This window comes from Hippopotamus amphibius, chromosome 16, assembly GCF_030028045.1.
Source record: "Hippopotamus amphibius kiboko isolate mHipAmp2 chromosome 16, mHipAmp2.hap2, whole genome shotgun sequence".
NCBI lineage: Eukaryota > Metazoa > Chordata > Mammalia > Artiodactyla > Hippopotamidae > Hippopotamus > Hippopotamus amphibius.
The window spans coordinates 15,595,138-15,608,224 of NC_080201.1; the positions used below are offsets into that span (position 1 = coordinate 15,595,138).

Consider the following 13,087-nt stretch of genomic DNA (forward strand, 5'->3'; position numbering starts at 1 on the left):
CTCTGTTCAATAAGCAGTGAACATTCAAGTGGCCAATTATGAAAATACATTAAAATTTTTTTCTACGGTGAGATCATCACACCCATAAATATTCTGACCCTTTTTTAGGTCAGCTGTACACTGCCTAATATGGAAAAATCACAAGGGAGGAGGTGGGACAGTAGGGTGGTTTAAGTCTTCCCAACTTAAATCTTAGCTGCCAACAAGATGTCAAAGATGTAGGAGGGACTCATAAACAGATGGGTGCTAGCACCCACCTCAGGGCACCACCAGCACCTGCGTCCATGTCTACAACAGTGTTCTTTCCAAGTGCACCCCTCTGCTGCCTCCTATAAGGCAGTCCTGGAATCTCAGAGAAGAGCTCCGTGCTGAGACAGTGCCTAGAACGATAACTAATCCAGAGCCCTGAGATCACCCGTGTGCTCCACAAGTCCCTAATAAGTCCTCAGAGAGGGAGCATATAACAACTTCGGATGATAAGTCATGGGTCTACTGACTCTCTGGTTATTTAGTTTCTCACTATATAGTCTAAGGGGACATGTGTCCACCAAAACCCCACTGGTTCTCACCTCATTTTTTTCTCACTTCAAACCATATGAAGAATACACAAATACATACCAAGAACCAGAGTATCCAGTAGCTGACAACAGTGCCCCTCATCCCTTAAAAGGTTACATTCAGCTTAGGAGTATAGTAAAGAATTCTTGGCACTCTTGCTGCATGCAAATTCTGGCCCCGGGTTTTCATTTCTTTTTTTACTATTCTCAGGGGTCAAGAATGATGACACTAACCAGGCTGCTTTCCTGCCTCCTCCAAACCGGAGTTCCCGTCTCGATCTGGAACAGCCGCTGGGAGGAACATGCTGCTGGGCATCACCATCTCAGGGGTGGTCACCTGAAGAGCAAGCGGCAGAGAAACGAGGAGAGTCAAATGGAGAGGAAAAAGACACAAAGCAGAGAAATGTGTAGAAATTATTTAATAAGCAAAATTAGCCTCCACCAGTGTAAAGCTGGAGGTGTCACTTTTCATAGCTCACTGAAGATTCATGTTTATTAGACAAAGCTCACATCAGTCAAAAGTGTTTCTACGGTTACATTCTGGACATAATTAGCAGTGCACACTTGAAGAATAATCTTATTATTAATATTTTTCCTTTATGCAGAATTTTGACTTTGATCACTGACAATGTTTTGTCATGGGCTGTGAAACTTCTTGTGCAACCAATTAGGTAGATAAGTTGAAAGGCCCACCTTAAGCTGCTGAAAACATAATAAGGGCCCTAATTAAATCATACCTAGTAAAGTACACTGTAATCTTGAAGCAGGGAGCATTGTAGTACTGTTTTCAAAATGTATTCAGGCGAGAAGAGGAGGGGAATAAGAGCAAAGGAAAGGGGAAGAAGAAGAGAAGGGAACAAAGGGAAGGCTAAGGACGCACAGACACACTCGCCTATTTTCCAGGAAACAAGACTTTGTAACCCTTTACAAGCTGAGATCAAGTGCAAATGAGCATTTCTTATGACTCACTTCAGCCAGGATTTCTCCTGGGGTCTTTGCCTGAGGTACACATCATCAGAAGGAACGTCTGGCCCGTGTCGCAGCCACAGAGGGTGCCTCACACCCCACATTCTACAACAGAGCAGCCCCACCTTGGCCACGGCTGTTGTTTCCCAATACAGCAATTCCAGGATTAGCCTGAGTCAAAAGAGCTACAATTTAAGGTCAGATCTTTAGGCATTTATTTCTCCAAGCTTTCCTGCCATCTGGCCAGAAGCTTGTCCAAACAAGTTATTTGCCCTCCATTAATGTGACATGAGGCCCTCAATACCCAACGTAAGGCTAAACAGTTTTTTTATTTAAAAAGAAACAGTATTCCTTCGCCTACTATAGGATGGGAAGGTAGTTGGCGATGATATTCCCAAATGAATTAGAAATCATCCCCGGTTTGATGACAGCCTGAGAAGTAAACTGACCCTGAGGTTACAGAAACTTACAGTCACCACTGGCCTTTCTACATGGCATCCAGGCCCACCTGGAGGCATTATTTTCCCATCAAACACGACTACTGAGATATCATCACTTGCTGTTGCAAAGATTGGAACACCTAGATTACTGTTCGAAATTAAATATTTAAAATAAATTACTACCAGTTTTTAATGGTTTGAGGATCCTGGCCTTGCTCAAAATCACTGCTGGCACATCACTAGAATCATCAGTGGTAGGTTCCACTCCTAGAGGAAACTCAGACAGCTGTCCCCATAAATACCAAAAAGGTAACTCCCTAATATGTTTCGGGATATCAGGATAATCTCAGCAACCCAGATGCCTGTAGGTGCAAAAATTAAGCAACAGGCACCATGGAGAAGGGCTCTGAGAAACCCTGCGTTTATGAAGAGCAGGTGCACGGCAGGTGAATGTGGGTGACACAGACTCCCTGCTCTCACAGACATCTGCACCCTCACACAAAGCTCGCTGGCAGCTGGTTAAGTCTAGCTGTTGATGAATCGTTAGGAATGGAGCAGAGACTGCCAAACTCATTCCATCTATTTTCTTCTTAATAGAAAGCATTTCTGACCAGTGTGGTTGGGGAGTCCAGCGGGAATCCAAGAAGTGAAAGGTCACCTATTAATTTATAGTCCTCAACCGAGGGGGAGCACGAGGTTGGGGGCAAGAGGGGGAGAAAGGGAAAGGAAAAAAGACTCCCCCCCACCTCCTTTCTCGGTTGTAGCTGCAGGATCAGTCCTTTCCTGGGATCTTTAGGAATTATGAAAAATGAATCATGAGAAGTTAAAAAAAAAAAAAAAAGCCCTACAGAGTAAAAAAGAATAAAATTATCTAACACCTCAGCTGCACATCATTATAGAAAACTGGGCTTTTTATACGCATTACAGTAAGGCAGACATCCCCTCTAACAGACTCAGTACGACGGATCAGTAATTGTTTTCATACACTTTAATTAGAAAAACTCAGATGGCTATGAATAATAATGGAAAAGAGAGACTTTTGCACTTGAAAGGTTGAAGTCAATCAAGTGTGAATGACGGCAAAAAAGAAAAAAAAAAAAGACACCAATTCATCAGCCCTCTGTTGTCTCGCCGCGACTTTAATCATAATTCCTGATTGGGATTCAAGAAGGCAGTAAGCAGCGGTTCTTTGTCTGCCTTCACCTTCCATCAATTAACTCTCCCCGAAATATAATCATCAACCTCACATGCTCCTCTGCATCTTAATCTAGGCCTCCAAACCTGTAAGTCTTGCTCCATATGTGTTTAAGTAATTACTTTTATCTACCTGCACCTTCTCATCTATAGTGTACCCAACCTCTTCCTGAAAACAAACAAAAAAGCTTTGGTATATAAAATCTTAATGGGCAAGAAATTCCCAGAAGGCAAAGAGGAAGACCCCTAAATGGAATCCTAAGGATCTAGAAATTCTGGTGGGTCTATCTACACATGTGTCTGAACAGAGAGGTTGCAGCGGAAGCCTCTTTGCTGTGCAGGACAATGGAGGGCCCCGCATGTCACCTCTTGCACACTAATGTTCCTGTGTCTCTGTCCACTCCTCCCTCTCCTACCAGCTTCTCAAGCTCATCACTTAAAGTTACCATGCTTTTTTGTAAAGAGCCAAAAATACAGTCCTGCCAATGGCTCACTGAGGAATTCTGCTCACGGAAGAAAATGAGAGTTGACTAAAGGCTGAGTTCTTTCAACACGTGCCTTGGCACCCCTTGTCTCCCAGTCACATCTGGCTGCCACACAATGTGGAAGGTTCAATCCATCCCAGCCAGTCTCTGATGGGCGGCTGAGAGTCCACGGGAAAGGCAGTCACTCAATAGGGCTGAGCACAGTTCTGTAAAGACCTTCTCTTTTGCTAGGAGCATCGGAGCATGCCAGTGTGTGAGGGGACAAAAACCGGCCCCAGCATAACCAGAGCCACCCTAAATGTGCCCAGACCGCAGAGACCCTCGAAGGACTGGATGCCACCAGCAGCTCCCCTGCACAGACAGCATACTCAGCATTACACATTCACTCTCTCTGCCGCAGAACCCCATCCACAAACTCAAAATCCAAACAAAAAGTTTTAGGTTTGGCCACATCAGTCCAAACACCTACACTTCCTACACTGACATCCATGTAGGTCGAGTCTTCCAGTGATCTTACACCCATAAACACTGCTTATGTTACATTACGTCCCCCCATACTCTACTCATTAATGTATAGAGGGGACCTGAGACTATTAAACAGACTTTTAATCAAAAGTCAAAGTTTTTCTGGTAAGAAAATTCAATTGCTTAGCCATTACTTCCTCAGAATTTGAGTCTCTCAAGATTGGTGGTGGTGGCCATGCAAAGGCAGCTCCATGGTGATGATGTGGGTACCACACTCGCTCTCCCCACCCCTCTGAGCCACGTCAAGTATGCAGAGTTGACAGGAATGTAGGAAGAAAATATCATCTGAGCCGGGGTAGTACCTTCCTAACAAGTAAACAAGTCTCACATATAACAAGTGGAGTTCTGCTCTAATGCGGAAAATCTTCAAGTTTAAGCAATTCTCATATGTGACAACAGAAACAGAAGAGCTCCACATTGGTACTAAGCGTCTTCACACTGATGCAATTCCAGAACAACTTAGCTGATGAGAAGGAGGGGCCTCAAGTGACTGCTCATCCATTCTTCTGACCATCATTTACTAAACTTTGTACAAGGTCCCTGTGCTGCACGCTTGTGACACAGAGCAAGACCAGGTGCCTGTGCCCAAGATGCTCACATCCAGAATAAGTAACCTTTTAGAGATCATAAACTCATTAGAAAATCTGATGAAAGTTACAGGCTCCTAGCAAAATACTTTCAGACTATTGCAGATAATTTCAGGAAATCACAGGCTCCTTGGAGGGAAATTCCTGAACTCAAGTTAATTGCCCTTGAACTACTAGGCAAGATGGCGTGAATTCGTAAATACCTAGTTCCTACCTCCTGTTCATTTCATCATTATTTTGGCTTATGATTTAATGCTTCTCAAGTTTCTATGAGGTGAGTGGGCCTGAAGGCCCCAGGTCACACCTTATAAAATCCAGAGTCTTAGATGTGGGTCTGGTCCCCACTGTGACATCTAGGAGGGGCCGCTGATGTTTACTATTTCTCGAAAGAAGAAAATGGAATTACAAGGAGGCCTTCCCACTCCTTGCTTTCTCTGGGTCATGGATGTCAAATGGCCAAATATAATACCTTGAACAGCCAAGGGGTATATACACGTCACTAAATTCTTAACAGGACTGTTCATGCAAATTCATCTCTCAAGGCCACCCTGTCTGAGGTTAGATCGACGCAACCAACAAGTTCCACACGCTGGAAAGCCAAGGTATTTACATAGAGCAAGTATTGAACTTGGTTTCTCTGAGACCCTCATTCCCACAGCCTTGGCACTGCCTGCCTGAGCAGAGCTTCTTTCTGAAAGGCTCTCTATTCCAAGTGAAAGTATAGATTTGCCAAAACCTAGACTCCCAAGGAGACTCACATCCTTCACATTTCAGTAAAAAAAAAATCAATAGAATGAAGAACCTCAGATGGAGGGAAAAAAAAGAGGGGAAGCCTCAGACACAGGCCTCCCTGGCACAGGCCTGGCCAGTCTGTGCTCCTTGTGAATGAGGTACTGGTCCTGTTCAAAACATTTAAGCAAGAAGTTAAAAGCCAGCTGCTTCCAGAACTGAGCATTCTGGCTAGTAGGGGATCCAAAGTCGACAGCGCCAGTGAGGGTCCATCTGCTCACTTCCTCCCCTGACCTCGACGGCCGCCAGGACGTGCGAGCTGGTCTCAGCACATCTGCAGCCAGCAAGCCAGGCACCTCTCGGCAGCAGAGTCTCAGAGGCTTCTCCTCCTTCCCTTTAGTACCTTCCAGCTGTGCCAGGCTGGGTGCTGGACCATGGGATCCACGGGGCTGTTTCTCTGTCTCGTTTCCCTTCTAAAATGTCTTCTATGTAGTTGTCTATCCTTTTTTTTTTCTTTTTTAACCTGAAACCCATGAGGAAAAATTGTAGAGCCATGTTAACATTCATATGGGCCAGAAACAAATGTAGCCCTGAACCAGATTTTAAAATCTAAGAATGAGAAAGAATGAAAAAGGAGGTAGGTGGGAGAACGGGAAACACATGAACAGTTCACACACACATACATACACACACACACACAGACAGAGAGAGAGAGAGAGGAAAGAGCTGAGAAGGAGACTGAATTGGAGAGAAAAGCTTCATTAGACTCAGAGAGGCAAGCAGTGGCAGTATACCAAGGTCACTTCTAATTTAGACCATCTAATTGGCAAACAGGCTCCAAATGGCTATCATCTCACAGGGCTTGGAATTAATGAAGCTCGATTATTTTCATTACCTTCCTCTGAGATGGAGACAAAGTGAGAGCTGGTACCCAAGTGGGTGCCACAGCCTCAGGGCCGGTGGCCACCTGAGAGTCCCAGTGCGGGGGGGCAAGTGGCCAGCCTGATCTGGGGACTCAGATACACAGGCACACGAGGAGCAGAGAGACCGACGCTGACCAAAAACATCACAGGAGACAGACAGCCCCGGGAACGGGGAGGTGGGGGTGGCAGAGAGAGAGAATTGCCGGCGATGCAGGTCTAGGAGCAGCGAAGGGGAATCTGTGCATGTACAAAACACACAGAATAACTAAGAGCTACCAAAGGGAGTGAAGATGAAGGTCTAGAAAAAAAGGGGCTGCTCCAGAGCCAACCCCCTTCTCCACCATGAGGTCATACTTTGTTAAGTGATTGAGGAACAAAGACAGTTTCCCCGTATTAACGCTCCAGGATCCCAGTGGTGTATCCTGCCACTTAGAAGGACAGTGATCAATTAGAATAATTCAAGACTACTGAAATGCACTGTAGGTGGTCTTTCTCATTCTCATTTAGGGGCCAGAAACCTGCCCCCATGCCCTCAGCCCTCCTCCCCTAAAACAGTGAAAAAAGGAGGGCACAAGTAGCAGCTCCTATCTCCCCATCACCAAATTCAGAATCTCGAACTTCTCTGGTGAGAGTTCTATGGAACTGACATCGGGGGCAGGCCACTCAGTTGGGTCTGGAGGGGCACTTGTCTCACCGCCTTAGGCTTTATAGATTTCCTTCTTTCATATGACGTGTGTAAAGACACCCTTTGGAGCTCTGTTTCCAATAGGCCACGCAGAATGAAGTGCTGTGGGTGTAGTTTCCATAGCGGAGGGCCAGAGCTGCAATTGTTCCCAGTGGAGAATATTTTTCAAGCCCCTTCATTGGTAAAAAGAAGGGGGCCCATGGAAGACACAGATATGAGATGCAGAGCATAAGCAAGCAGCTGTTACCATAGCAACAGACATATTAGACACTGCAGGTTCCTGAAAGCTGTCTGATAAGGTATTATTAAATGAAGCCTCCTCAAAACACTCTCCATTTACAACTGAACGGAAAGACATTGTGTAGAAAGTAATCTATTTCCATTTATCAGGGTGGAATTTACTTTTAGAGAGACTGAAACCCAATTCAAGCCAGATCCTGGGACCTTGGACCCAGACAACAAAAAACATTTACCAGAATTTACAGCTTTAGGTACCTTGCACACCCCATGTCTGCCAGGAGTTGTCTATTTGGTGTATTTTGCCAGGCTTTCCTAGTTTGCAGCCAAAGGCAGTGAACTCAGTCAAACCATCTGGCAAGGAAGAAGATTCATTCCTCTCACTGCCATTCATCCTAGCCACCCAAGGATGAAGCAGACATAACCTTCTCCTCTTGGCAGATGAATGAATGAACACTGACCATTCCTTAATGATACGGTTTAGAAAATGGAGCTCTGATTTGAGAGGCATTTCTCATCATGCTGTTTTCAGAGTTTCCTGCTCTAGCTGGCCTGGAACAAACAGATATATCGTCAGAAAGCCTACCCAATACTTTCTCTTGGCCAATTTTCTAATAAAACTGCCGTAAAATATCCTCCAGGGGCATGACATTAACCATAGGTTCATTATAAACACTTGGTTGTAAAACAATTGCAAATTTCACTTCAATACCAAACTTTTGAGAGGAAGGACAGTGACAACTATTTAATTTGTCAGGGTAGAGACCAGTCCTCAAACAGACGCTGGGTTCACCCCAAGGAATGGTCACAAACTCCCCTCTAACTCTGGCTGCTCATCTTTTCCTGCTGATCCTGCTAAAGGATCAAGGTGGAACTGTTTCATTTAACTCAATGCAAACCATCCTCATGACTTGAGAAACCAATTCAATACTGACAGCCATGCAGTAACTCCCATCTTCTCATGCAAAGAGAGGTACCAAATCATCCTTACATACACCTTTAAGTCAAGTGTAAAACCATTACATGGTTACATTTCCCACAGCTTTCAACTTTATTTCTGAGTCCATTAACTTTCTCTTGTTGCTAGCAAATGAACTCCCTCTAGTCAGCACACTTCCCACAATTTACACATTTTTTTCAGAACTGTCTAGAAAACATCTCCATTGTCTGCTATGGGAAAATGAGGTAGGTACACAGGGGTTTCTATACAAGGTGCCAAGCACGGCCCCTTTAGGGAGTACGCTTCTCCTACATAATTATGGTCTTAGGGAGTCTTAGGTTAATAAACCCTGGTTCCATGGGTGAATTTTAGGGTGTCCTTATGCTCCCTGGCATTGTACACACACTTTTGTACATGCAGAATACTTGAAAGAGTTCTTAATAGTAGTTGTGTGCATAGAATAACCAGTAAGGCTACTGAATCGTTTTCACCAGAGTCTCCAACAAAATAAGATTGAAAATCACTGTTTGAGTGGGTAACATCCAAAAATATCTTAGGGATTGGAACCCAAGCAAACACAGCAGGAACATCTTGCCCTCGAAGACTCTGCTGATAAATGAAGATCCATAATGACCACTGGACTTGCTACTTTGAATGTACCATACTGTTGCTGTTATAAAAGTATGACAAACAATGGATATTTGAAATATAATTTATATACTAGACCCTAGGGAATGTATAAATAAAACTTACCATCTAATGTAAACCAATCATACAGATTACTACAGGCTCACATTTCCTAGACCAGGTTGATATTCAACAGGAAAAATATCCACCAGAGCAAAAGAACAATGTACTGAAAATGTCACCCTCTCCACATCCCTCCCTGTTTCTTCCGGCTCCCATGGTTCCAGTCCATCTGTGGGAAGTATGATGAGGCCTGAGAACAATCCCCCTTGTTGAGTTATTTCCAAGGTTGGAGAGAATTCCAAGCATACCTGTAACATAGAAACCCACCCATCCACACAGGGAGTTTCCACTTACAGAGAATCTGTCGCCAGTGTTCACCAGTCTGTCTATTTGAAAATACCCATGGAAAGTGAATTTACACTTGAAGTGAAACTCGTGCCAGGTCACCGCAGAGCCCCCCACTGGCTGCTGAGGTTCTCCTGATGCCTCATCACACGCACACTCCTCACGACGGAGCATCACTTACAACGTTACCCATTAACTCTGCGTAACCAAGCAGAATGGGAAATGCCTAGAGGTTACAGGCCTGTGACCTGCATGGGAATCTTCACAGGAAAAGGCAATCAAATCAACTTATTGCTCCACTGCTGAAGAAGTTAGAGGTGAGAATTTTACTCTTTGGTGGTGTTTCCTCTAATGATCAGGAAAGGGCTTTACAGCTGCCCAAGCACACACAGAACACAGGATACTTAGTAACACCTGTAGAATTCTGAAAAGTTCTCGTGTAACATTAGATTTAAATCCTTAACGGCGAGCTTCTGGGCTGTGTCTACGGTGGCCACTCAGAGCCACGCCCCACAGGTGTGGCCGCATCATGGTCCTAATGCAAAGCTCTCATTCATGCATAGCCACGTGCCGCCCCACTGAACACCTGCCTGCTTTGAGAATGAAAGCATCCACTTGAGAAACTCCCACATCACATTCCTAGAGTTGGAGAACGTGGGCACAGATCTCAACTTTGCCACCTGCAAGTGGCATCAAGTCAGTCAGCCTTTCTGAGCCTCAGTTTCCTCAGCCGTTAATGTAAACATGTCAAGCTTTTTTTAAACAGGGTGCTTGTGAGGATGAAATGAGACATAATGAATCTAAGAGCAACCGAGAAGATGACCTGCTCAGTAAAGGTTTGGAGAAGCTGAATAACAACCCCTTCATGTAAATGGTTAGCTACTCTAGGCCTCTGCATCCCGAGAAGAGAGAGGATGATCAGGGATGTTGAGAAACGCTTATGTACGCAGCCCTTTGGGCCACGATGATGCCAACTCTACAGTTGGTCACAACTCTACAAAGGTCACAGGACCATCTTTGACATTTCTAACTCTGCACTGGCTCTCACGTCTGGCAAATAGTGTCCTGTCCATGTAACTGCATCACCTTTCCAACCGCTGGGGAAGGAAAAGCCCCAAGGTCCTGCTCCCAGCTGCCTTACCGTCATGATGAGCTTCTCCACGCAGTCGGGCGCCACGCTGTGGAGGTGGGTGAGGTGCAGCTGGAGGTGGATCTTGTTGTTGAGCATGTCCTGGCACAGGGGGCAGCGGAGCATGGGCTGCACCGAGTGCTGTGTCATGGCGTGCACCCGCAGCCGGTTGACATCGGCGTTGCTGTACTTGCAGTAGGGACACTGGTACATCTGTGGGGAACACAGCCACCCCTCCTGCTGAATCTTCAGTTCCCACTGGCAACTGAGTCCGCCCCAAGCCTGCCCACCCGAGACTTCACTCCCCCCACTCCCACTGCCCCGCAGGTATCTGAAACACTCCCCCACCAGCACAGCCCCTTCAGGCCTCACCTGCTCCGGTTTGGTCTCCTCTGATGTTTTTGGTCGCTTTGAAGAGAGAGGAGACTCCAAGCTACCTGGGAAGGAGATGCGTTTGGAGTTGCAGGAGGTTGCAGGAGAATCTGTCAGCTCCTTCTCTGCTTGGCTTGACGATGCTGGAAGAAAAAGCAGAAGATGTAATACAGCAGCCAGACCAGGCCAGCTCCCAGAGGGTTTGTGTTGGGTGAAAGTCAGAATTCATTTATAGCACGGGATTTTCTTAAAACACCAAAATTAAAGTAGGATGAGCATCCGGACTGATTTATCAGGCACACTGGAAAAGAAGCAAGTGTTTCTTTTTATCCCCCATGAATTTCTATCACTGTACAACTTTAACAACTGAACACTATGAGAAAAAGGTAAAGAAATGGACTAGAAGTCTCTGAGTTGGAATAAGCTACATTCAGTCTATTCCGACCTCCCCCAATCAAGACACAATCTGCTGGCTTATGAGGGTGGGTGGGAAAGTCTCACCAACTGCTTTGCCAACCACGAGTCTGGTATCCGAGTACCAGACACACTCTTTCATAGATGTAATAAACTATGCGCTCCCAACTAAGCAGCTCTTAAAAATCACAGCACAGCACAGCACAGGAGACATGATAAATGTGACCTGAGAAAGGTTCACATGGGCATCTGCATACAAACACATGCAAAAAAAACCAAGTTTGGGTTCAGCAACTTGCTTTGGGGGAAGAAGTAATTGAAGAGTAGAACTAGACAGGGCATGAATCCAACTTATAATCGAGTGCTCCAGACACGAGAGTTTATTCAGAGTGGGTGGTTAAGAGGGAAAGCTTCCCATCTGCTTGCACAAGCCATGCCCTCTGCACCCCACTCCAGCAAACAAACAAAACACTAACGAAGGAGGAGAGTCACATGAGACTTAAGTAGCAAACGGTGGGTATGGAAGTGTTGGCAGAAGGAGTTCTCTGAAGCATGGAAAGGGATCTGGAAGATTTTGATGAGAAAACAGCTGGGCTAAAAGGGTTTAACCAGGATAAATAAGCAGGGATCCTCCAGTATAAACACAAATCCCCAAATGGCCAGATGTGGTCATTCCAAAACCTGGTCAATATCTCAAGGCTAGCTCTCCTCTCTCACTTGTTTTGGACGGGGAACTCCACTTTTTGGCATTTTGCTACAAGTGGTAAGAAGAAAAATCCTGAAAGTGGTAGTGAGACAATACATCCCACTCCCCGCCCTCCCTCACTGAAAAAGCATTTGACTCAGCATTAAGGTCACCAGTTTAGAAAGCCTTGTTTTTACTCTTTGGTCAAACTGTTTCCTGTCTCATCCAGTCTAGTTACCTAGTAAGTGTTTCTAGCTTTGAAATGTGTTCTTATGTGGATATCCAAGATGCTATCATTACAGATGTGTGCTTTAATAAACTGTAAAAAATCAATTTTATTCATTAAAATTATAAGGCCACACAATAATTTTGAAAAAAAAAAATGCAAAATGCAAGAAATTTTCCAGGAAGTTGATGCTCTTCCCAGAATGCACATCTTGTGACCTTTAACCCCAGTATCTTGGTAACCTGGCCTATGTAAGTTTGTAGAACATCTATTATTTAAAAAGTACAAGGACAAGCATATTACACACAGACCCCTCCTCCTCCCAACACACACATTCATAACAGTACTTTAATCTGTCTCGAATCGACTTCAAACCCATTTTCCTCTTAATGGGAGTTATTCATTTTCACTTGAAAGGTAATACATGACGGCTGGATATTTAATGTGATGGACTGGCTGCTGATTAACTAGGTGCTGTAACATTCTAGTCTGGTTCCCCCATGGCCCACTTCCCATCTCCCAGCCCCCTGCAGACCTGGTCCCGGGAAACCTCATGTCGCAGGGTTTAGACCTCAGAGTGTGATGGGCCCCTGCCCGAACACTCCCACAATAGAAGTCTTTAATTAACGTTTCGGGACATAAGATCTTCCTGCCCCCAGAAGGTTCCTTATTCTCTATCAATTTTCATTGTTGCTTACTGGTTGTCTTCTCTGTGTTAGCTCTTCAAATACAATCGAAAGATGGGGCAGGTGGAAGCAGTAGATGATACTTCAGATGCTGATTTGTTAGAGCCATGCTCCACCTTCCCCGTTTCCACCTGCAGGATTAGGTTAGGCTCAGGGCTTACAGCCGGGAAAGAGCTGCTCTCTGCTCCTCCCTCCCCTAGGGGCAAGCCAAGATACAGATTCTATTCTAACCACCCACCCATGTCTTTTTGTTAGTTGGCCTGACCTGAAAC

The 13,087-nt window shown here is 45.1% G+C and overlaps 1 protein-coding gene across 5 annotated transcripts in view; it reads right to left on the bottom strand.

Annotated features, from left to right (window-relative positions):
* ZFHX3 (zinc finger homeobox 3) overlaps window positions 1-13,087 on the bottom strand; it is a 243,686-nt gene that overhangs the window by 16,165 nt on the left and 214,434 nt on the right. For all 5 annotated transcript variants that reach the window (XM_057711282.1, XM_057711280.1, XM_057711278.1 and 2 more), the window contains 3 exons: window positions 10,805-10,947; window positions 10,445-10,645; window positions 792-894 (listed from right to left, as the gene is read on the bottom strand). In XM_057711282.1, the coding sequence (XP_057567265.1) occupies window positions 792-894; window positions 10,445-10,645; window positions 10,805-10,947 (447 nt within the window). The remainder of the gene's footprint in view (window positions 1-791; window positions 895-10,444; window positions 10,646-10,804; window positions 10,948-13,087) is intronic.